This window comes from Prionailurus bengalensis, chromosome A2 (genome assembly GCF_016509475.1).
Source record: "Prionailurus bengalensis isolate Pbe53 chromosome A2, Fcat_Pben_1.1_paternal_pri, whole genome shotgun sequence".
NCBI classification, from domain to species: domain Eukaryota; kingdom Metazoa; phylum Chordata; class Mammalia; order Carnivora; family Felidae; genus Prionailurus; species Prionailurus bengalensis.
Window position 1 is genome coordinate 138,324,775 of NC_057348.1, and position 26,805 is coordinate 138,351,579.

Sequence of the window (26,805 nt, forward strand, 5' to 3'; positions counted from 1 at the left end):
GGGAAATATTTCTTTTAATATCTCTTTCCAAATCAAAAATTTTTGACATGGGTAACAATACAGCATCCACAGAAATTGATTTGTATAAATGATCTATGGGCTCATACACATTTTGCCCCCAAAGTGTTGTGCCAGAATAGAGCCATAAATAAAATCTACAGAAAGGCCATAGAGCAGAAGTGTAGGAGACTACGTTTCAAGGATCCATTTGTTAGAAACAGCTTTCATTTTAAAATAAATTACAATTAATAAAGGGAAAATACCAAGGAAAGAAAAATTTCAGCTTTTGAAAAGGATTTGTCCAGTATTTAGCTATAGATTTAAAACTGGCATTTGCGGCCTTATTGAAAAAATTAATTAGTGATCTATATGCTGAACTATTAAATGATGTGTAAATGACTCCAGTTACAGCATTTGGAAATACTTTATAATTTTCCCATCTATATTTGCACTTATTCTCGACACAACGGTTACAAAACAGCTCATGTGATAACTGTCTAATATTTTAGCAAATACCCATAATAAAAGAATAGAAGAGCATTTATCAGTGACTACTTAAAATGCCTTTGTTCATTTCCAAAGTTGTAATACCTATTAAATACTCATTTTAGTGATTTTTAGTTACCTTGCCTACCCCAGGACACCAGAAAAAAGTGATTCAGTTTTTCAACAATAGAGCCTGTGTTGTAGTAAAAGACTCCCAACTAGCAACTGTTTAATAATTTTTCTGCTATGCTCTTTGTTCTTACAAATGTGTCATGTACTGTAGGAGATACAATAGCAGCAGAGGTGGGAACAATGCAATATTTATAGAACTTTTATTATATCCCAGACACGATGCTAAGCACTTTACCTTTTTATGTTATTTAATGTTTTCCACAACCTTAAATGCAGGTGACAATTGCCCCAGCCTTTGACAGATGGAGAACATAAGACTTTAAAACATACAGGGTACATGGGTGGCTCAGTTGGTTAAGCATCTGACTTCGGCTCAAGTCATGATCTCATGGCTTGTGAGTTCAAGCCCCACGTAGGGCTCTGTGCTGACAGCCTGGAGCCTGCTTCAGACTCTCTCTCTCTCTCTCTCTCTCTCTCTCTCTCTCTCTGCCCCTCCCCCACTCATGCTCTGTCTCTCAAAAATAAACATTAAAAAAAAGTTTAAATAAATAAATAAAACATATGTAATTAGTAGCAAAGGCGGTGTTTGAATACAGGTCTGACAGACTTCAAACTGATCCCCTTAATCATTACTCTGGAATGCAGAATCTGAAACTTTTATTATACTTATAATCTAATTAACCTCTTTAGGAAACTCATTCGGCCAGAATGTAACCTGTTAAAATTGAGTTAGCTAAAATTTGTTCTCATGGTCATGTACAATGATAATTTTTATGATGTTCTAGAATCACTGCAAAATTCTGAGGTCTTCATAATCTCTATTTTGATGAGAAATGTTATGGAATCAGAATCTTCCCTTCCATAGAGTATCTATTGGAAACATTTTAGAGCTAACACCTAATATTTTACCAGACACCATATATATCCTAGTATCAGTATCAGTCTATCTTTATTGGTCCCAGTATTTAAATCAGGTCTAATATTTTACATATTGGAATTAGTCAGACTCCTATTATTTCTACTAATTGCTAAAATGCTTTCCAATTCATAGGCAATAAATATATGTATATATTTATATTTATATATTTATATATTTTTATATATTTATATATTTATTTATATTTATATATTATATATAATATATATTATATTTATATATATTATATTTATATATTTATATATATATATGTATAAAATGCCTGATTACACATTAAAGCAGTTAACAGTTAATCATTTTTACTATTTGACACAACTCACTACTTTATTGTTTCTATTTAAAACATCCACAATACATTTTTGCAGCACTTAAAAAGCCCTTTGTCCACATAAACTTTATCCTAGTGAGAAGAATGTATTGTGGAGCTGACAATTTGACAATACTTCAATGATACATTCACCAGTGTGAAAGGACCTTACTTTCATACTCTTACTTACACAAACCTCACACAAACAGATAAGATTCCATAAGTGATTTTTATTATCTACCTCACCCCACTCCTTCTAAGAGAAAAATTAAGTCTTAGGCTATTTTTATATTTTTATATTCATTTATAAAGTTATGTATTTATTTATATTTATATTAATTAATTTATATATTTATATTTAATTTTAAGGGTTTTCTATTTTGGTGATATGTCTCAAAGGTATTAAGAACAGGCCCTTCAAGGGTCAGTTTCCACCTTCAGTGATTTGTCATGATAGCTCTCTGCCTTATTTAATGAGTGAAAATTAATAGGTTCCTGAATCCGTGAATAAATGCTACATTTAGTACTCACACATGTAGAAGAGAATGTCTTCATTGTAAATGTCAGAGTTTTCTCTTGTGCTATGAACAGGATGAAAGTCCCTTTTGTCCGTCAAAATTATTTTATAGAGCAAATTTTGCATCTTAGCAAATTATGTCAGGCCATTTTCCTAACCTAGTGGTTAAAAGCCATAGGGGCACCTGGCTGGCTCAGTCAGTAGAGCATGTGACTCTTGATCTCAGGGTCATGAGTTCAAGCCCTGTGCTGAGCATGGAGCCTACTTTAAAAAAATCATAAGTTAAAAGCCATGGACTCCAAGGCTTATGACCATAATTGCTATCAGGGAAGCCTGGGTTTCAGTCCCACCTCTGCTTCTAACTAGCCTAATTTGCTGTATCTCCTAATGCAAAGCATATAAGCTCTCTAAACCTCAGTGTCCTTATTTTTAAGAATAAAACTAGTAATGGAACCTATCTTATAGAGCAGTTCAAAGTATTCAACTAGATGACAAATGCAAAGTTTTATCGCAAGCCTCGTACATGATTAAGTAGTCAGTCAGCATTGAATTAGCATCTTCATCATGATCGTGACTAGCATCATCATCATCATGAAAACTCATTTTGCTCAGAAGCACCTCTAGGACTTACCTGCAGTTATATAGAGAAGGAGAAGAAGAAAGAAAGATAGAGAATAGCAAAAGAAGTAGAAGCCAATAATAGCGAGGATACTGGAATTTGAAAGGAATCAGGAAGAACTGTTTGGGAAGTAGAGAGGAGAATGAATTACCTGGGCTGATACACACAGTTGTATTCCAGACGTTCATGAGTCCTAGGCACCTTTGCCTTCATGGACCCCTTCTTTCATGAAAAAAATACTTAAAATTATATTTTTCAACTGTGTTGGTATACTCACATGAATACATACATACACACTTTGAAGAGTTGTTTTTTCTTCTAATTAGACAGGATATTAAAATATTTTCTTGGGCTCCTAAAATTAGTACTATGTGCTGTAGGCATGGTTCCCATTATGCATAATAGAGAAGTTGGCCCCACTTTCCTTCTTCACTCTAAAAGATGTACAGCAGAGGCATCCATAGCATTATCAATGACCCGGGCTGTAGGCATTCTTTCAAGTTAAATGCTCTTGACTTAAACTTAGCCCTTTGCAGGTGTTTTAGGTTCTGTGCAGGGACTGAGAACACCTTTACCAGGATTCTTCAAGAGCCTATGTAGCAGCAAGGGGAGTGAAATGTTATTTCCATGAGCCGTTCGCACACACCCAGACATTTTTACTGCAGTAGCCCCCTCGGTGGCCAGTAAGCATTCACATACATCCTAGGCTTGGGAGTTTTTATTTAGCATTCAGCTTTTTTAAAAAGCAAGTGAAGATGGAGAGGGCTGTGTTCTTTAGTTCATGATCTGTTTGAGTGCTTATATAAATTATCTTTCTGAGTTGGTGAAAAAGAGCTATGTTAAACACTCACCTCATGAGTTAATATAACTTATGGTCAGATAAATTACCACTTAAATAAAAACTTTTGCTCAGCACATCTGTTCTCCATGTTTCTTTTCCAAGTCACATCTGCTTCCTTTGCAAGAAGAAACAAACTTCTACTATCATTAGTGCAGCCACACCAATACAGTGTGGAAGAGAATGAGATCTTCTTGGCTTCAACATCCAGAAGTTTCTCTGAGTACAGTCTTCTGTATACGTACACTCATTTTTGTTTGAAGTTAACGAATTAGTCTTCTGATTTCAAAACTTCACAGGGAAACAGAAAAGAACGCTGGCAGGTCTTTAAATAAAATATTCTGTTAGAGTAACCAGATTTCAAATGTGACATTTGAAACTTTGAAGGAAGCTGTGGCTAAAAGCGAAGCAGATAAATGGGGTTTCTTTTTTGATAACTCCGAATCCTAATACCCACTTCTTTGTGGGCTTTCATTGCTCCAAAGGGCCCCTTGAGCTTTTATCTGTTTCTCCATTTCTTCCCCATTTCTGAAGTCCAAACTAACTCTAGCAAAGGTACACAGCAAGATAGTGAGGATGGTGGCAAGAGAGGGGAGAGAGCTTGGGTCCTGGATTAGGCATTTAATAGATTCTTCTGTCCCTACCAAACCAAGCCTAGAATATGACTTACATTAAAAAAAAATTTTTTTTGGCCCAACAAACAACAGAGTTTGGCTACGTATAAGACAGCTTAGTGGCTCAGTCGGCTAAGTGTCTGACTCTTGATTTCGGCTCGGGTCATGATCTCAGGGTCGTCGTGGGATGGGGCCCGTGTTGGGCTCCACTCTGGGCATGGATCCTGCTTGAGATTCTCTTTCTCCCTCTTCTTCTCTCAGAAAGTGGTTATAAGTTGTAGGTAATGGTAGTCCTGGAAACATGGGGAAAATTAATAATATGTCACTTGGACTCTTTATACTGTCCTCATTAGTCAAAGCCATTGATGTGCTTTCTCTCATCAAGCTATAACAAATTGTTTTTTGTTCAAAGAAAGGTTGGCCCAAAGGCTTAATTAGGTAATGCAAACAAAATTTCTACATGCGTCTGACCAACTGTAACATTTCCTTCAGTAGGTATGTGTTGTAGGAACAAGAATGAGGGATGGGGTATTCCTTGCAGACAGTTTCACCGATTGCAGAACTACAAGTTAGTTTGACATATGTTCCCTGAAGGCAGAATTAGGACACTCTACAGCCTGACATATTTAACTTCTTTGGAAAATGATGCTAATTTGTCTTTTTTTTTTTCCTTTTTCATCCACATCCTTTTTTTAGGCAGGACTAATGAGTTTAAAACATTGAACATGACCTCATTCTTCAAAGCAGACCAGGTCTCTCCACCCCAGTGGCCCCCCATCTCTTTAGGATCTCATTCTTCAGCAATGTGGGGCAGACTTTCACTGACATTCCTGGGTTTTTACCTCGTCCAACCACCCCCTCCCCTGACCCAAATGCTTGAGAATGATTTTTCCAGACCTCATAGGTTATTTTAAAGTTAAATTACTGATAAAGTTAAGAGACCCAGATTTCAAAGGTTTAAGAATCACCAAGGAAGGGAAAATTTTTCTTTGAAGTGGAGTAACTTCTCTTAAATACTTTGATCAAAATATTATTTGTGCTGTCTGAATTTGATTCACAGCTCACCACTTACGTGTTGGAGAACTTGGACCAGTTTCTCATCTGTCAGGTAGGGATATAATACTACTGATCCCATAGAGTGGTTTTAAGGAAAAACTGAGTTAATATAATTAGAATTTGGAATAATGCTGGTGCTACAGACAGAGCTCAAAATACAAGTTTGCCAAACATAAATAGACAAATAAAATGTCTTCAGGTTGGTATAAGAGGAAAGTTTAAAATAGGCTTTTTAAAAAACTGAGGTCTAATAAACTGAATTGGAGATTTTTAAATTCCTTATATTTAAGTTTAGATTTAATAAGATATAAAAACATGAAGGCCTTTGCAGAGCAACCACCTGTGCTAAATTATACAATAAATTTTATGGTAAATGTAATAAAATGAAACTTCCAGAATTCAATGTAAAATTCGTCCTGAACGTGTTTTAAAATTGATAGTTGCACAACAAATTTTGTATGCCATCATGTTGGCAGTCTCATAGACTGAGAACTAGAGAATTACTTCACAAAAAGAGGAGAAATATTTCTTTGCCAAATGCTGGGACATCCTTCACAGATATTATCTGGCGGATTACTTTAAAGGTGAGAAGATCAGTGTTCCTGCGCCATTTTTATAATGAGCAGCCAAGGACAAAGATGTATGATACCTAAATGTCATCAGACGGAAGGTATAACTATAATGTAATTTAATTTTTTAGTGTATATAATTTTTTTTTAAAAACCACTGTCACTTTTGAAAGCCATCACTTCAAATGACAATAAACGTATTCACACCTGATAATAACCTAAATGAGAAAATATGTCCCATCATGTAAATCCACATCATAATTTCAACCCAAACTGCAAAACTCTCCCTGACTTGTTTAAAATCAGAGTTTGCTCCAAATGCTAATACATCTTCACAGATTAGAGATTTGTCACTTTTGAGATTATTTAAAATGCGTAGTATCTAACATTTTGTAGGCCTTACTGTGTGCCAGGTCCTATTCTAATTGCTTTACATTCATTAGCTCTGTTCTCAGCACAACGTAAAACACTGACAAGACAGATACTTTGATAATGCCCAATGATTTCACAGATGGAGAAATGCCCACAGGGACAATTACAAGTAGCAGAGCCCGTTTTGGAACCCAGGCAGCCTGGTCCCAGAGCTTTGCAACCTACGAACAATGGGTTTTGCTACTCATAAGCTCTGCTGTTAGCCGCTATATTCCAGTCCAAAACTAGATTGCTGAAATAAGTATATGGTTTCCAAAAGACTTTGGCCTCAAAAGTTAATTTGTAGGTTATTGTTTAGAACTTGTCATTTTTTTTTCTTTAGAAGCAAATTTACAAGTGAGGCTAGGTTACAGGGGACCTCCAAAAATTCTCCTAATGTATGATATTTAATACAACGAGAAGGCTCCTGAGGAAAGGGACAATTATGCTGGGTTTTGTGTGGATGAAGGGCTCCATGGCCCAGGCCATTAATGGGGAAGATTCTAGTAGAGGAGAATATGAGTAGCTGGTATGTCTCTAGCGGAAGGATGGACCAATAGCTCTGTGGGCAGCAGGTATACTCATTTTAAGGTTATTCGTGAATCTTGTATTTCAATGTTGCGCTAAACTTCAGAGTTGGGGAGATCTTAAATATCCAACCCCTCATCCTGCATAAGAATAAACTTCAATAACTTGCCAACATCCATCCTTAATAATTTACCAAGTTTCGTTGCCAGTGAGTGGCAGAGTAAGGATGAAAACCTATGGGCTGGTTATCAAACCTTCTGGCAGTTAGTCGTTGTACCTCGTGTAAAAGAATCATTGGAATCCAGACCTAGACATGTTTCCCGAGTTGTTGAGCCAGCTCCATATCCTTAAGTCTCCAATGCAAAATTTCTCTTTCTACATGTATTAAATGAACCATCAGTTGCAAATTTGCTGACCACTCTGCTTGACTAAAGAGATCCCTATTTCTTCTTCAGAATATGTAGTCAGTTATTCCATACCCTTATTTGTTAAGTCTTAGTAGCATCCTCTTCATGTAACAAAATATAAAAACTATAAGTAAAAAAGTTTTTATTAAAAAAGACATTATATTTAGAGGTAGTTATAAATTGTCGTTTAAAAAATAATCCTTTTTGAGTGATGTCTCCAAAGATGGGACTTACTTTGGTAATCTGCAGATCTTCAATAGCCAATCAACATATACATTTGTCTACGTCAGTGCTGGCACTGAATGAAAAAAATGATTCATGCAAAGCCCCCAAAATAGCATGCACTGCCTAGGACTCTCTGGCATCCTCTTTCCCATGCTAAGTCCATCTGTGATCACGCTAACCCCTCAGCCTGGCCCACAGCCCTCCTTGCCAACTGGCCACATGCTGCTGATGAACAGCCTCTCACCCCTTTCATAACCAGAGCACAAATATTAGATGAATTTCCTTTGAACCTGGCTTCCTCTTGGCTCTTAATATAGTCTGGCTCTTTACAAGAAACACTCTGGGTTCTGGGAGCCACAGATTCCCTTACTAATCACTATTTTTTTTTCTGGATAAGCAAATACCAAAAGAATTCTTACACATCTCCAAGGTATTTGATACGTGTATCATGATTGGAAATGGTGTCCCATTTCTTAAACATTTAATTAGAATCTGTCACTGCGATATGTGCAATATTAGCTATCTAGCCCTTAGAAGGAGTACTAAGGTTTCTCTGTATAACAATAATAATATTGATAATAATAAACCACAGTCATTTTTATTCGATGCTTTTCCTGAGCATCTATTTCCTCAGTCACCTTCATGTGTAACTGACCAGACAATAGCCAATCCATATTTAACTCAACTTAATAAAATAATATGCGTTCCATGTTAAGAGGAAGCGTCTGAAAGATTATATTCTTTTTAACACCATTATCCAGTAAGAACACTTTTAACCATAATAATAATAATTTCCAGCTGTCCGAAATCCTAAAAGTAAAGCACCAACCCCCCAAATATATTTTGTTATTGAGACATGTGTAAACAATTATGAATATCTAAACCATACTGGCTCTGATTTTCAGACTCTCCAAAACTGTAGGGGGGAAAAAATGCTTCTAATAAGTATGTTGATAGACATATCCTACTTCAAAAGTTGCTTTTGCAGATGCACAGAATAAAGATTTCACTTTTTATTGGGTATAATAACAAATGCTATAAAGTTTAAATTTCACATTAAAAATAGAGGAAAAGACATTGCTGCAATTCATCTTTCTAATTTGTAAAAGTCAGATTCTTCAAAACTGCCCCAAAGATCCAAGAGTAGAGAGTGATGATCTCTTTTCAGCGAGATCCCGCTTCTTGAGAGATCAGAGAGGCCTCTGACTTGATCAAAAGTTTGTGTGTGTTTTTCACTTTTTGTTTTGTTGTATTTTGCTTTTTCAAAAACAAAGTACATGGATTCATTATGCCAAGGAAACATCTGAAGTAACATCCATGTTTAAGTCTTAAAATGTTTAAGCTTAAATATATTTTTACATAAAACTACTTCTTATTTTTATTTTTTACCAGAAGAAGCACTCACAGCATCATTCAAATCCTTTATTTATTTATTTATTTATTTATTTATTTATTTATTTTCATTTGAGAGGGTGGGAAGGGACAGAGAAAAGAGAGAGAGAGAGAGAGAGAGAGAGAGAGAATCTTAAGCAAGCTCCGTGCTCAACCCCACGATCCTGGGAGGCAAAATCAAGAGTCTGGCGCTCAACCAACTGAGCCACCCAAGCACCCCAAATCCTATTTTAAATACAGCGGATTCCTCTACCCATTGGCACAGTATTGTTCAAAATAGTGAAATCATTGTGGATATATTTATTATGACACTATGGTTGTCCTGGGGCTTACTCTCTGTCTCTCTGCTACCTCTTTGCCCCTCTCTCTCTCTCTCTCTCTCTCTCTCTCTCTCTCACACACACACACACACACACACACACACATGCACACACACAGTTTCTCCAGGCCAAAACATAGATCTTTGATCACTTCTCTTAGCACAATGCCTAGAAGATTCTTAATTAATATTTACAAAATTAAGTGACACTTCCAAGCTAGATACAAAATTAAATATATGTTCTATTTAAAAAAAAATTAAAAAAAAAAAAGGGGGCGCCTGGGTGGCGCAGTCGGTTAAGCGTCCGACTTCAGCCAGGTCACGATCTCGCGGTCCGTGAGTTCGAGCCCCGCGTCGGGCTCTGGGCTGATGGCTCAGAGCCTGGAGCCTGTTTCCGATTCTGTGACTCCCTCTCTCTCTGCCCCTCCCCCGTTCATGCTCTGTCTCTCTCTGTCCCAAAAATAAACGTTGAAAAAAAAAATTAAAAAAAATATATGTTCTATTTTTAAAGCTATTATGCTCTAGATCATATGAATAAGACTCTTTCAAAAATGTTAAAATTTATCGTTATATTCGTAGCATCATTGTATAATGATGGCATCATTCCTGTCCCTGAAGTTTACCAAATAATTCAGTATGTAAATTCTTCATGTTTTAGTAGAAAGAAAGCCTCCTTGTTAGCCTCAGACTTTCACAAACTCAGCAGCAAGAGAGGTATGAGGGCATTGAGAGAGAAGAGCTGACCTTTGGAGCTTGTATTCCTTGTGAGGGAAGGCTACCTCCTTCCCTCTGCTCCCGAGGGGTGAAGGAAGAGGAGTCCCCAGTTTCTCCTCTCTGAGATAATCACCTGTGACATTTGGACATGACTTTAAGAAGGAGAGAAAGATGCTTGATTACCTGTTTGGATGTCTGCTTAGTTTGCAGGGCTTGTAGAACGGTCTTGTACTACCAGAGAGGGAGAAAATCTCTCTGAGATACTGCCATTGGTGAAGGCCACAGCCTCTAGAATCCAAGCTATAAAATGTCAAAGAAACTAGGTTCAGAAGGCCTAGTAGGGACCCAGCATGGGACAAAAAATGTTCCTGAGACTATAAGTATGTCAGGATACACTGGAAAAGGTAGCTGAGACCCTCGAGTCTCCAGACAGCTGCTTCATCATCAGGGCTTATTTGAGGAGACCCCCATCTACATCAAAGGTAAACAATGAGCTAGATCAACAGTGATGACCACTGAAAAGGAGATCTCTTTTCCCCTCTCCTTCGTCCTATCACAAATCAAGAGGCGTGAGTTTAGGGAGACTGTGAGAGAGTAGGGCCCACCCACTACCTCCAACCTTCCAATATTAGGTTTCTATTGCTGTATGATGAATTAGCACAGATTTAGCAGTTTAAAACAATACCCATTAGCTAGTTCACAGTTTGGTAGCTCAGAATGCCAGGGAGAGTATGACTTGGTTCTCTGCACAGGGGCTCAAAGCTGAAATCAAGGGATTTGTCGGGCTGAATTTCTATCTGGGGGCTCTGGGGAAGCATAGGTTTCCAAGCTCATTCAGACTGTCACAGAATGCAGTTCCTTGTGGCTGTAGGACTGATGTTTCCATTTCCTTGCTAAGGGTCAGCCAAGGGCTGCTCTCTGTTCCCAGAGGCTGCACACATTCCTTGCCATGTGGTTCCTTCTGTCTCCTGAGCCAGCAATGGAAGAATCTCCCACACCTTGAATCACTCTCAGGTTTTGTCTCTCTGTCTTCCCTAGACCTGCATTTAATTTCCCTAATTTAGGGTCAACTGATTTCGGACATTAATGACATCTGCAAAATCTCTCCATAGTAACACCTAGAGTAGTGTTTGTTTAACATTTTTTAAAAACATTTTTAATGTTTATTTTTGAGAGAGAGACAGAGCGTGAGTGGAGGAGGGGCAGAGAGAGAGGAGACACAGAATCTGAAGCAGCTCCAGGCTCTAAGCTGTCAGCACAGAGCCTGACTCGGGGTTTGAACTCACGAACCATGAGGTCATGACCTGAGCCAAAGTGGGATGCTTAACCGACTGAGCCACCCGGGTGCCCCTAGAGTAGTGTTTGAATAAGTAGAGGAAATGTATATACGCCAGAGGATGGGAATTGTAAGAGCAATCTTAGAATTAAATCTATCACTCTCTCTACACGTCATAAACTGTAGAGGCTACAAGTCACTTTCCTGCGGAAAGCTGTGGATCCAATATGAAATTAAACTTTTAGTGAATAAACCCAAGTCTTTATAATGAAAATGAGACTTTTTATAACTGGCAATAACTAAAGTGTAATGATATAGGGCTTTAATATCATTAAGGGAGTCAGGCCCATTAAGAAAAAGGGTAGTTCAGTCAATGGAGTGTGAGAGTAGTAGTTAATGCAAAAAATAAAATTACTACTTATTTGTAACTTCCAAGCTGAGGCTCTTCAATCAGAGCTATTATGCGTGATTGGAATAAGCTCGTGCCGTAGAGTGGTCTATCATAATAAATGTCCATATGCCACATACTGTTCTTGGCACACCTTATCACTTAATGTACATGATAACCATAAATAATAGACACTATCATCACAGCAAACAAGGGAGGACCTGGGACTTAAATTCATGTCTATCTGGTTTTAAAGCTCATGGTATTAATTCTTACGCAATAAGCCACTCTTAAACTACTAAGTTACTTTTACCCCAGATGACAAATGAGGAAACCTGCTTAACCATAAAGTAAAATGCCTGTTATCAGAGCTTTGGGTATCTTTCATAATCAAATCATGTTCTGCCCCCCAATAAATTCCAGTAAGCCTAATATACAGAGTATGATTAGGATTCCAAGTGTCTGTTAGTTCTTTTTCCAAGATTAGCAGTTTCACTGCATTTTGTTTACATTCCTTTGTTTGCTTTTTACTTAAATGAAATAATTTTCAGAGACTTGGGACAGACCTCATTGACCACTTATTTGGGTTGCAAACACAAATCCTTCCAGAGGTGGGTAAAATATCTGATAGAATTAGGCCAAAAGTGAGGCAATAGGAAGTGGCATGGACTCGGGGCGCCTGGGTGGCGCAGTCGGTTAAGCGCCTGACTTCAGCCAGGTCACGATCTCGCGGTCCGTGAGTTCGAGCCCCGCGTCAGGCTCTGGGCTGATGGCTCAGAGCCTGGAGCCTGTTTCTGATTCTGTGTCTCCCTCTCTCTCTGCCCCTCCCCCGTTCATGCTCTGTCTCTCTCTGTCCCAAAAAAATAAATAAACGTTGGAAGTGGCATGGACTGTGGCAAATGGAAGACATATGCCTTGTTAAAAGTGAGGAGTAGCCGTGCAGCTCAAGATGATTGTTGCCTTTTTGGAATTCTGGCTCAGTAGTGTCAGATCTTCTGAGTCTTCAAAAGCCATCAAATTTATGGATTTTAATGGGATACCTCCCAAATTTTATATACTGGTAATAATTTTTAAAAAGGAACCAACCTTTTGTCAGCCAAACAAATAAATAAAATTTTTGTGATCAGATTCAACTCACAGTCCATTAGTTTGTGTGTATTCTGATGTCACCCAATTCAGTCATATTATAAATGATAAACTTAATTGGTGAGGGAAGTCAGAAGGATGAAAGCTGAGAAGAAAGGTTAAATGGTTAGAACAATTTATATTACTTGTGTTAAAAACCCAACTTGATGTGGATTTTAAAATAAAGGGGATTTGCTAGCTGGTGTAACTGAAAAATTGAGATTTTTTTTGGCTTTAGTTGGAGTTTGACTTAGTACTTAAATGATGTCCTTTGTTTCCTCTTCATCTCACTGCTGTGCATTCTAGTTGTTGCTTTTCTCTCAGACTCCACCTGGGAACCTTTGGGCAGTGTGGGTCCTCTTCCATGTCTGCACTTGGCTATGGCCATACTAGACTTTATATCCTCAGATCACATTCCTAGGAGTTCTTGAAAAATCTGCACAAATCTCATCTCTGATCAGATTTTCTGCCCTATTATTTACTTTTTATTGAATTAAGCCAGTCTATCTCTACAGCTGGTAAGAGGTCAATCTTCCAAAGCTCATAGCTAGCTATGGACAAGAATCAATCACCAAAAGAAATTAGGAATAGTCTTTCCAGAGAAGATGGATGCTAGGAAGCAAAGAACAGATTCCAAATAAGGTTCATCTTCTTCTGTGAATACTTCTTCCAGGTCCTAGGACTTTAAATCTAAGATGGCTACAAAATGCCTACCTCCTGTCTGAATCCTCGTCATGGATTCCATCCACTTCTCTAGTTACATATGAACCACTTTTACTTAGATAATTCTCTGTCACATTCAACATATTTAATGTCAGATTCATTATTTCTTCCCCCCTCGCAACTTCCTACAATCTTCCATCCATTAGTCAAGGATCTTGAGTGCAAGAAATTGAAATCAACTCTGGCTAACCTAAGCAGGAAATGGACTTACTCAAAACATATCTGGTAACTTACAGAATTGAGCTATTGAGGGAAAACTAAAGAACCAGAAAATAGGAATCAAAGGAAGTTAAAGAAGCCACAGACAATATCACACCATGAGAAACATCTGGTCTGGATGCCACTCCTGGCCCCATTCCTCCTGCTGCCTCTGGACACACTCTCTGTTCCAGATACTCCCTCTTCCAGAAGCTATAGGCTGCTGCTTCTGCCACTGCTTCCTTCCAATAAATGAATTCAAAACTGTCCCTTCTTATTTGTATCATTTGCTCCAAAATCAAAGTCTTGGGGTGGGATATGCAGTTGGACAATTTAGGTCCTATGTCCGTGTTCAGTTTGTCAAATAGATGGAACAGGAGTATCTGCTTTTCATTGTAGAAGATTCCCGATAATCAAGAAAACATTGAGTAATAAGTGGTGAAAAAAATGACAAATGTCTCCAATTCTTGTATTTTATTGAACCTCACAATAGGAAGGCAGCTACCAATTCAATATAAGTGTGTTCTACCTATAACTCTCCAAAGACAAAATTAAAATGGCCCCCTCCAAAGGCAATACATTTCCCTTTAAAGTGTCCAAAGCATAGACCCGTTGACCACTTGGTGGCAAAATTAAAGAAAGAACTCAGGCACCACAAGCTTGGGTGGACCAAATGACTTTTTAAAACCTTACTAATCTATACATTTTAAATAAATGAAAAATTACAAGGATATCCCAGTCTGTGTTACTGCTAAATGCTGTGCTCTTACTTTCACTGTTGGTGTCTTTACAAATACTGAAGAGCAAAAGTTCAGGACATTACAAGTCTGATCTGAAAGGCATAAAACCCTGTGATCCCTCCCTCTTCCACATGACATATGGCCTGCCCTACTTCTGGCTACATGGCCCAGGGTTTAAAGGAGCTGTGAGACAAAGCAGATCTGCAGGATTAGACCCACAGCTTGCCATCCAACTCCTGTCCAGTCTATTACACCTCTTTAGGTCACTTTGACCTCGATCTTAGTTTCTTTATGTGTCACTGATTGCTTGTGCACATTGTAGGGGCTTTTGATACCCTCTCCCATTTTTCCAGGGCTCACTGCCCTTGCTACCCTCAGCCACCTTCACTTCACTTTCACTCCTCCCCTGTCACTACTTTTCTTTACACTAGTGATTCTCAAACTTGAATGTATGTTGAAATGTCCTGGAAGCCTTGTGAAAGCACAGGTTGCTGGCTCCAGCCCCTTGCTGACTCAGGAGGACCTGAGGTGGGCCGGGAATTTGCATGTCTAACCAGTTTCCTGGTGATGCTAATCCCCGGCTTCTGTTCCGCACTTTGAGAACCATCACTTGTTACCATCCCTGAGTTTATGCCTTTTCTTTCTCAGTAGTATCTGCTTTGAGAATTATGTAGCCCAGGTGCACACTTTCCAACACAGTTCTGTAGTCCATTTATTTGCATGATAGGAAAGCTTGTTTCTTTACTTTTCAAAAAACTCTATTGCTGTGTGGGAAAAAAAAACAGATTTCTAGGTAATGTCACCAGGGAGATAGTTTCCCAGGAAACAAAATAAATCCTTTCTATGGTGCTTCCCATAGCGTGATTTTCTTCCTTCCTTCCTTCCTTCCTTCCTTCCTTCCTTTCTCTCTTCCTTCTTTCTTTCTTCTGACTTTCAATCCTATATTGATCATTCTGTATTCTCTATGGCCCAAATGTGTTTTTATTCCTTTTCTTAATATTTACTAACCTTTCCTGTAAGTGATTCTGAACCACAAAGATGCATTTCTGTATTTTTTTTTGAATTATCCAGTATTGTGAAAAGCATTCATGTTTTGTGCATGTAATATATTATATCAGACTGAATATTTCAATAATTATTTTAGGGGTGCCTGGGTGGATCAGTCGGTAAGGGTCCAACTTTGGCTCAGATCATGATCTCACAGTTCCTGAGTTCAAGCTCCATGTTGGGCTCTGTGTTGGCAGCTCAGAGCCTGGAACCTACTTCAGATTGCCTCCCTGCCTCTCTGCCCCTTGACTGCTCACTCTCTGTCTCTCTCTCTGTCAAAAATAAATAAACATTAAAAAATATTATTATTTTGATAATATCAGTTATTATGTATTTTAGTTTTATTTGCCCATGTTAAACATAATTCAAATCTGTGAAAACAAAATGGAACAAAACAAAACAAAAAAGAAAACTTCTCCAAATACCAGATAAAAGACATATCATAAAGAGTAGTATATTTTGGATAAGACTTTATTTGAGGATCCAGTGTTGTTTCTTATTTTGTTCTGTTGATTTTGTCTGTTTTGGTAAAGTCGATTTCTAAAAACAAAATTTTAAAATTTTAAAAATTTGAAACTTCTAAATTGTTCAGTAATGAAAATACAGGCTGTGCTCCTTAATGGACCAGATTTCATGTGTGATGACCCATTACTGTGTGAATATATTCCAATAATCTTATCCTGTTCCTCCTACTCCTCAGTCGTGAAAGAGTGATGATATGTTTAGCAATCATTTGACCAATCTGTACGTCATTAAAAAGTCCTTTTCTTAGAAATTCATTCCCCGACACTCTAATTTCCTTCTCTTTTCTTCTGTCCCCAATCTCAAGAGCCTTCACCACGGAGTTTATAATACATCCACTGCCTCCTTCTGTCCTCTGTAGGATTAACCGCCACTGAGTCTAAGGTTTCTAAATTGTTTTTTCTTTCTGTTTCTCCTTTTATAGTATGTGGTTTGGGAGGAAATAAAATTTTTACAATTCAGAAAAAGTCTTAAAATATTTTAAGATTGGGATTTATAAAGCCCAACATTTCTTTTGGTTCTGGCTTTCACTAAAATCATTTGTATTTCATTTGTTTGTTAAACATCTACATGGTCTCTTCAGAATCAAACCAAACTATGATTTCATGTACTTGTGGCTTTTATAAACTCCACGCTATACAGTCATCCAAGTTTTTAGAAACACTCTAATGTATGTAGTTATTTTCACAAATCAACATCCTTCTTATTAAATCAGTTGAGTGTATCTGACTTTGTCACTTTAGAATGCTCATTGAGTAAACACAGTTTACCTACCACCCTTACCAATAGGTCCTCCTTGAGTGAGTGATATTTTTTTAAACCATTAATGCATTCCACCAGAAGACCACAGTTTTCAAAATGCTTTTCTTTTTATTAAATAAAATAAAATAAAATAATTTTTTTTATTAAAAAGATTTTTTAATGTTTATTTATTTTAAAGAAAGAGAGAGAGAGAGAGTGAGCTGGGGAGGAGCAGAGAGAGGAAGACACAAAATCTGAAGCAGGCTCCAGGCTCTGAGCTGTCAGCACAGAGTCCAACATGGGGCTCTTGAACTCATGAACCGTGAGATCATGACCTGAGCTGAAGTTGGTCGCCCAATCAACTGAGCCACCCAGGCGCCCCTCAAGATGTTATTCAGCTACACACAGGGATTAGGTGTGGCATCAGAAGATCTGGATTTTTGTGCAGTGATATTGAGATGCCACAGTTTAACTTCTCAGGAAATTCCTATGATCCATAAAATGGAGATAATAATATCTGTCCCAACCTATTGCACTGGGTTGTTATTAAGAGTAAAATGACAATGGATATAAAAGGTTATTGAAATTAGAAGGTGTTATAGAAATGAAAGATACTGTATTATATTCATATATTAGGCATATTGATTGATTTTTATTTTTTTTAATTAATTTATTTATTTTGAGAGAGAGCGCGAGCAGTAGAGGAGCGGGGGGGGGGGGGGGGCAGAGAATCCCAAGCAGGCTCTGCATTGTCAGTGCAGAGCCCGAAGCAGGGCTCCATCTCACAAGCCATGAGATCATGACCTGACCCAAAATCAAGAGCTAAATACTTAACCCACTGAGCCACCCAGGAGCCCCTATATATTAGGCATATTGATTGATTTTTAATGATTCCATTCATTCTTTGGGGGAGTTTCAGTTAAACATTATATTCTAATATCATACTCTATCAGAGGAAACACTGTTTTCATTGATAACGAGCTGAAATAGGAAACCAAATTGGACCAGCCTGTAATTGTAAAACAACTCATGGTGGTTCTCCCTCTGCCCATTCCAAGGAGATGTGTATCTTTGAATTTGAAGAGTGAAAAATTATTTTGGGTCCTTTTATCTGTAGACTAATTCCATGTTTCTGCTTCCTTGTAAAGTTAAGAATCATGTACTAAAATATATATATATATATACAATAGGCTATGATATTGCCCTAAATGCTACAGGAAATAAATGTAGAAAAAATTTCTTTAATGTAAAAATTCCTAAGTGTTAACAGATCATGAAAATCAACAACAACTGTTGTGCCGCAGTCCATGATCTGCAAGGAGAGGGCAGATAATTCCACCGAGATGAAAAGAGTGCGTCTGGTGTTTGAGGTGTGGCCACATTTGACTTTCATGTCCTTTGGGGACACGACACATTTTGTGGGAGACTAAAGTTAACGCAGCTGCCTTTGCTAATCAGTCAATATGACCCAGCCTCTCAGGGAGGAAGGCCCAGGCAGCTACACTCGGAGACCCACCAATCTTGCTGTGATTAACAGCAAATATGCTGGTAAAGTCACCCTCTAAGTCTGTCTAGCCCATCAGGCCTAGAAATGTAATTTAGATGATTATCTCAGTGCCCATTAAACCTTGTGACCTATTGCATTTCGTTTGAAGTCGGCCTGCTTACACTTGCTAATAGGAAAAAAAGAAGGATTAACTCAGAGGTCATGAAATCAGAGCACAGCCAGGATGATGATGGCAAAAGAGCATAAGAAACTTTGCTCTGTCCCCATAGGAAAGAGGAAGAACCTTAAGAGTAAAGGGCTGTCAACGGAATACATTTCTCTATGGAAAAAGGAGTTCTCTGGAATGCAACCAAGAGTGAATCCTTCACCCTCCACTAGTTTCAGCCTGTTTATTTAATATAGGCATCATATTCTAGCAAGGTGAGACATCAGATTTAAGATCATGGGATTGTTGAAAAGAATCACGGCCTAGAGTCTAATCGGGAAACTTAATGCAGATAACAGATGCGTTATCTGCATTCTATAGCTATTTGAGGCAGAGTCTTAACGTATCTGGGATCTAATATAGAAGTTAAACAATTTGGGGTGGGTTTTAAGGCATGAAAGAACCTACTGGAACCTATTAGCTTTAGTTTATCTCAAGAGTCTACTGCTTTTAAAGTTGCAAGGGCTGAGTTCAGTTCCTGAGATCCTTGCTCGATTCAGCTTCCCTGTGTGTGCAGAGTACATCATTACTGGCATACTTTTTAGACACCATAATAGCATAAGTATTTATTGCTGGTCAGAGTTTTAATGTGTGGAGAGAGTTGCTCGAATAAAAGCTACTTATCAGCTGACCCCTTTACCAGATGGATATTTAAACTTTCACTTTATGAAAATCTGAAGTGAATTTTTAAAATTTATAGTTCTTAAAATATTAGTGAGAAGACTGTTTCAAACATAGTCTTCCCCATCCAAACGATCAAAATTCTGGATTCTCTTATCACATTTAATACATGATTTTAATTGACAAAACATGTTCCTATATAATTTTTCAGAAACAAGAGTATTTGTTAAGCTAGACATTTTAATATGACAACTTTACAACCGTCATGGTCATAAGAAAAGGGAAAATTAAACTGAATTTTAAAACCTTAACTAGGTATTTTATTTTCTAAATTCATAATGACTGATAGCAATTGAAATTGATATCAAATAGAGCATCTTGCAAAATGTTCTGGTGAAACAGCTTTAAAAATTACAAGGTTTGGGCACCTGGGTGGCTCGTCAGTTAAGCATCAGACTTTGGCTCAGGTCATGATCACACAGTTTGTGGATTCAAGCTCCTCATCAGGCTCTGTGCTGACAGCTCAGAGCCTGGAGCCTGCTTCGAATTCTGTGTCTTCTCTCTCTTTGCCCCTCCCCCACTCACATTCTGTCTCTCACTCTCAAAAAATAAATAAAACATTAAAAAATTAAAAAAAATAAAATTACAAGGTTTTTTTTAAAAAAAAATGTGAAATGCAATTGAGTTACAGGTCAAAATGCACATATGAATGAATATGTTTACACATTTCAATGCTAAATAGATTTCAGGTCAGCATGTTTTATGAAACTGTCAAAGAAATTTAACAAGCTGCCTCTAGCTTTCACAAATAAGTTAAACTAGCTTAAATGATATTCCTAAGAAAGTATTAAAATGATTGTAAAATTAAAATAAATTATTAAGTTCTATAAAGAAGGTAATTAGAAAAAAATACTTTAATTAAGAAAAAACTTTATTATTTATACTTTTTAAAGTTTTAGTCCTGCTTATTTCCCTTTTTAAGATGTATTTTTGTTTTTAAATAGAGTTTTTTATTTTATATTAAGAACAGCATGGCATTGAATTAGGTTTAGTTTTATTAGAAGGTAGCAAATAATCAAAACTTCTTTGTTTTCATAAGGCTTTGATAAAATGTTTGATCAAAATGTCCTTTTCATTTTTTACGTAGCTGCCAGAATTTAAACAATAAAAGATTCACATGAAAATCTGAATTTTAGTTCCTGGTGAAGATCTGGCAATCCCAGGGCTATTTTCCCAGATGGCAGCTATTACTGTCACCTGATTTACTCTCCACTGAGTTATAACCTGGACCATTTTATACTCTCCCATTTATATACCATACCTGTGAGCATTCCAGGTGAGCCTCTGACCCAGGGCAGTGATCAGAAAGGGACCCAGATTTTGGAATTAACCAAGTCAGTTTGATGGAGGCAATTGATTTCTTTCCAATCATTTGTTTCCATGTTTCCAAATCAAATAATCATCTATCCCATTATGCTCATCTCCCTGTGATGACTTCTCATGTAAAACTCTGTAAGGACAGGGGTTCTTGTCTGTTGTGTTCACTGCTGAATCCAGTGCCTGAGTATGTGCTTAATAAACAATTACTGATTGAAGGAAAAATAGATCCTCCAATGAAAGAGGCTACATAGTGGCCACATGGCAATAACAACAATAATAATAATAATAATTTTCATAGTATTTTTCATTTAAACAAGAATATCAAATATAAGTAGGGCCCTGAGAAAATTAATGGTTGATCTTCTAAATTCATCACTTTTATATCCCAATGCCTGACAGAGTGCCTGACACATGATGGACATCCAATAAGTATTTGTTGAATGAATGAATGAGCTCATCCTCCTGTGATGAATATGTCCAGAGAGGAAGAGTGACAGCCAAAGCCATTCTTTTCACTCTGTTCAGGATAATAGTGCTACAATGTGATTTCTCTAGGACAGTGATAAACTGATTCTGGGTTAATATCCAAGATAGATTCACATTTTTTTCTTACTACATTAAAAGAGTTGTGTTCGAAATTTCTTTTTTCCCCCATTAGGGAGGATTCCACTAAAGCAAATGATTTTATCAGTGTCTGTGGGAATTACCACTTCTTCCGTTGACCCCCATCATAATTTACACTTCTAAATTTTACACTGTCCACCCCTTAGTGACACTGTTGTTTACAGCATCTCTCTCTCCCCAGTCCCATTTCTTCCTTGTCTTGATTATCACTGCTACCCTGAGAAACACTGTGGCACAAGGTCAATGTCCAGCAAATGTTTGTTGAGTGAATGTATGAATGACACAGACTATATTCATACAGGAAATACATATAGTTTTCAGAGTGATTAACTTAATGCATCAAAGTTGATGGGATGCCCTGCATTCAGGAACATCAGACACATCATCAGAAAATCTACATGTTTGATATTCCCCTATGACTTTAAGCAGGTAGCTGTACCTCTCTGAGCCCTGTTTTTATCATTTATGTGGTGTGGGCAACCTTCACAGGCCCCCTTACCGTCAGCCTCATTCTTCTTGGCATTAAAAAGTCTTTTGTGCTTCTCTATATAAATTTACATTTTTTGATTCATTGTAAATTTACATACCTACTACCTTAGCAATTACAATTAAATAAACTTTACAGTAATATATACAAAATGCTTGAAACAGAGCCTGACAAAATAATAAGCACTCAATAAAAATTAACACTTATTATTGTTACTATTATCATTGCAATGTATCAGATACAGTGTGGATTAAAATAGGCACAATCCCTGGCCTCCACCCTGGATGGGTAAAAGTCAGTATCTTATGGATTGAATGTTTGGAGACATATATTTGCAGATTTACAAATAACTATAAATCTAGTGCTTAATTCACAACGTTAGGCAAGTATTAAAAACCAAGGATATTTTTCTTTTATCTCATAGTTTTGTCAATTCTCTTAAGACTGAAATACTCCTAATGTGTTTTTTCTTATTTTTTTTTCTCTATTTCAAGGTGTAACTATACTGGAGATTTTTTTCTTCTTTTGCTTTAATATAGTTAATAAGTCTCCTATGAAACTTAAAGATTATAGAAAGCTGCTTTCTCACAAAAAGATATAGTGATATTGGTGTCAATAAAATATTTTTAAAAATTTTTTTAACATTTATTAATTTTTCGAGAGACAGAGAGCACAAGCAGGGGAGGGGCAGAGAGAGGGGGAGACACAGAATCTGAAGCAGGCTCCAGGCTCTGAGCTGTCAGCACAGAGCCCAATGCGGGGCTTGAACTCATGAAACTTGAGATCATGACCTGAGCCAAAGTCAGACACTAAACCAACTGAGCCACCCAGGCGCCCCATGTCAATAAAATATTTTAACAAATACGATATATGTCCTTTCAGAATTTTGATTTATGTGCCTGTCTGTTTAAAATAAAAATAGATAGATGAGAGAGAGAGAGAGAGAGAGAGAAAGAGAGAAAGAGATTGGTTAGTCTAAATGCCTGAATAGTTTAGGATTTTATACTATGTCTCAGTTTGTTCAAAGCAGGTCCAGAACAGAATATAATCTATGATAAATTGGAGTAAATGCATGTAATCTATTACTCAATACATGGAAAGATCCAGCTGGCTCTAACTATCAGGCTAAGAAGAATCATCTAGATTTATTATTGAAGCATTTACAAGTCTCTAGTGATTAATAACTTTAAACTTTATACAAATGAATATGGGTCTAGATTAAATATAAATATGTATACACACACATAGTCCTATGATTGTCCTTTTTCTTTGTGTGTGTACATATTTTGAATTTCCAACTAGAAACCAATGTCTGTGAGACAGAGATCACTTATGGGGGCAGGGGCCCGAAGGAGCTTTAGATCTCCTTTTATCATTTAGCTCAATGACATGCAATTCTTCAGAGGGGCTTGTAACAACTCACAAAATAGTAGTGTGTTACACGCTGATACTGATTTAATCATCACAGCAGCCTCGTGAAATAGATGTTATCATTAATGCCCCCATTTTATAGTTATGAAAACTGAGGCACAAGGGCAGTTAAGTATCTCGCTGAGATTACATGCAATAGTGGAGCTGGGATTCAAATGCAGTTTGGTTCCAGAGTCTTGTGTCCTCAACTACTCTTCCATTCTGCCTTAGCTAAAAGCCATCAGGGTTATCACTGCACCGACATTTTTGTTTTTTGGATTCCAACATGAATATTTCAAGAAAGGTGCAACATTAAAGATCGATTATCTTTAAAATGAAGGCCTGATTTTTAAGCTAAAATATATTTTGAGTTAACGGCTATCATATTTTGGGACTCGTCAGCACAACATAGCTGTTTACCAGCGTAGGAAGAGTGGTAGAGGAAGGCTGAAGCTGGGGCCAGAATGAGCCAACAAAGTGAGACAGAAGCTGGGAAGCCGTGCTTGATAACAATAGATTTGTTGGGTGAGGCAGCTAGACCTTGGGATATGGTGTATCTTCTTTCCGAGAAATGTGGGCAGCAGGGCTACGGGAAGCAGCCAGCTGACTCTTGGTGAGTCGCCTCCTATGAGTCGCCTCCTATTCCAGTAGCCGGGAATGAGTGACACTTGGCGATTTAGGACAGGCAGGTCGAAGCACTTAAAGGATCCTGTCCACAGGGTAGGGTTAAAGTAATAACAGGACGTTTTCACTGAAAGAAACTTTTTAGTGCTCCAAACACTAGCAAAGATAACAAACAAAAATGAAAAGACAACGAACAAAGCCGACCAAATAACACCGCAAGAAAAGGGAATGTCTAATAAATATTTCACAGCTGCCACCACTATCTTTCTCGTGGTTTGCTTGTTTTTTTCGTTCTTTTTTTTTTTTAACTGTTTTACAGGGGACCGATAGCTTTTGTAATATCACATTTGGAATATTACCCCTCCCCCCCCCCCAAAAAAAGAGAACCAGTTGGAATATCACATTTAGTTTTGGTTTGCTCATTACTAAAAACATAAACCAACTGGATGGAGTTCAGAGAAAAGCAGGAAAAACTGTTAAGAGAATGGAAACCCTGATTTATTTGCCATGATTAAAGGAACCAAATATGTCCAGAAGGAGAGGCAAGGGGCATGACGGCAGTGCACAGATATCCGAGACATGCAACAGCCCCTGGAAGGAGACGCATTTTTTTATCTGCACAACAGCAAGTATATCTTGTCAAGCAGAGTTGGGTTAGAAAGAAAAGATTGCTACTCTGTGCATTTACAGGGCCACTGGAAAGAACAACTCTGCTGTACCTTATTGTACACTTATTGTACCTTATTGCACCTCAAGACAAGGGTGATCTGAAGTAAAATTCAAGTGGCTTATATATTACTTTGGTCATGGGAATTTTTGAAATCCTTGGAAAGGAAGCATGTGATTATAGTGAATAGCAGTGTTCCAAAGAACAGAAGGATTGATAGCTTTAGAGTAAATCTGTCATGTTTTGATCTCTAGCAACTTCAAGTTACTATCTAGGAAGTGAGAGGATTCTGGCAACAAGGTGTTGCTTAGGACTAGCAAGGAATGGGGCCGGCTTATGTTTTTCTATTCCGGCCGGTTTGCTGGTTTTCATGGAAAGCGCCACTGGGATATAGAAGCATCAGGACCAAGTTATTTTCTAGATGTTTTCTCTTTAGTAGAATGGCTTCCCAGTGAGAGAGATACAGGTTCCTCTCTTGGCTGTGTCACTTGTGCCTTAAAATGGGAACAGGGGAACCTGGGTGGTTGAGTGTCAGACTCTTGATTTCGGGTCAGGTCATGGTCCCAGGAGGTGTGGAATCGAGCCCCGCATTGGGCTCCATGCTGAGCGTGGAGCCTGCTTAAAGACTCTCTCTCTCTCTTTCTCTCTCTCTCTCTCTCTCTCCCCCCCTCTTTCCCCCTCTCCCCTGCTCTTTCTCTCTCTTAAAATAAAAATAAAATAAGTAAAATAAAGTAAAATAAAATAAATGGAAACAATAAAATTGTACCTTCCTAACGCAAGGATTAAATGGACTATGTGGTGAGTGTTGAGTTGTCCAGCTCATAGAAGGGCGTATTAGTTCATATTAGTTCTCTCTCCTTGGCACCTTGAAACCTCTACTGAAACTAAATCTGTGCAAATTCCTGGAATTGCCCATTTCAAATATTTTTCTAGAGAAGCAGAAAAGCTGATTTTATTTGAAAACTCTCAAGTCACAAAAAAATTCCAAAAAAAGTTTTAAAACCTTGTATACCCTTCCCCTTCCAAAAAAATACAAATATAAACTTAAATGATTTCTTCCATAAAGAGTTTTGGAAATGCTGTGGTTGAGGTATAGGGTGAGCTGACGTCTTCAAACATACTATAAATAAAAAACTTTTAGAAAAGAGAAACAATCATCAAACGCAAATGAACAAAGTTTAAAGGAAAGAAGTGCATTGGGCAGTTCCTTCTGAGGAGCTGCCGGAGGGAAATGCTACACTGCAGCTGAGCGATTGTCTGTCTTGGGGGATAGGTTTGCCAATGGGTTTTAAGGTCTGCTACTTAAAATGTAACGAGATGATATTTTGTAATATTAGCCATGCTCCTCCCTTTCTCCTGCTCCCCCCACCTGCCTTCCAGGCAAGAATCTGCTTACGCCCCCAGGTGGTAAGGCTGTCATAGCATAAACCCAAGTAGAAGATAAGTAAATTCAGTGAGCTGAAGCCGGCCCTGCGGAAAAGTTCTAGGAACCCGTCCCTGGTAACCACCCCCAAGATATTACAGTTCTCTGGACTGCAGAGCAGAAGGAAAAGGCAGCAGGGAAGAGAGAGCACCGGGTGCTGGAAAGTGTCCCTGAGAAGAGGCCCTGGAAACAGATCCTTTGTGTCCCCAGAGCCACAGAGAGGTTGGGATCCCGTCAGCAGAGAGGATCTCCCCCTCACTTTTCCGAAGGAAGCCTGTGAGGAGGGGGCAGGTGGGGCCGGCTCCTTGTGACAGCAGGAGAGACGACCGCCGAGAATATTCAAGAGATAGCCTCTGAGACACCGCACCACATGTCTTATGGCCCCACGGCCAAATGCAAATGCATCTGGAAGTTTCCCATCCTCTGATGTCCTGGAGAAATGGAACTCGCAGCTGTTTTCTTGGTTCTGCTGAAGACCATTACTCTCATGCTGTAATGTCAGGGCAGAGAGGGAGTGGGGGACCACTTGGTCAGAAAGACCCACCTAAAGTGTATTTGAAGATGCCTATTACAAATGAAAAACACAAAGTTGTGCAGACGGGCGGGCGGGACTGTAGGAAATGCCGTGGCCTAAACTGTAGTGGCAATGAATAGGACTGAACTGATGAAGGGGTTAAGGTATGAATGCAGGGAGTGAAGGAGAGAAAGCAGCGAAATGTGATAGAAGGACCTGATCTTAGGAGATACAAGGTTTACAGGGTGCCTGGGTGGCTCAGTCAGTTAGGCGTCTGACTCTCCATCTCAGCTCAGGTCATGATCTCACAGTTGGTGGGTTTGAGACCCATGTCGGGCTCCATTCTGACAGTGTGGAGCCTGGTTGGGGTTCTCTCTCTCTCTCTCTCTCTCTGCTCCTCCCCTGCTCGAATTCTCTCTCTGTCTGTCTTTCTCTCTCTCTCTCAATAGCTTTTAAAAAAAGAAGAAGACAAGATTTACTGGTGACCCAGTAAATCCATCAGGGAAGAGGAT

General features: G+C 38.1%; 1 protein-coding gene across 4 annotated transcripts in view; it reads left to right on the top strand.

Annotated features, from left to right (window-relative positions):
- CPED1 (cadherin like and PC-esterase domain containing 1) overlaps positions 1–26,805 on the top strand; it is a 272,086-nt gene that overhangs the window by 146,594 nt on the left and 98,687 nt on the right. For 2 of the 4 annotated variants that reach the window (XM_043589341.1, XM_043589343.1), the window contains one exon: positions 5,511–5,558. The exons of the other annotated variants lie outside the window; for them this stretch is intronic. In XM_043589341.1, the coding sequence (XP_043445276.1) occupies positions 5,511–5,558 (48 nt within the window). The remainder of the gene's footprint in view (positions 1–5,510; positions 5,559–26,805) is intronic. 4 annotated transcript variants of the gene reach the window in all.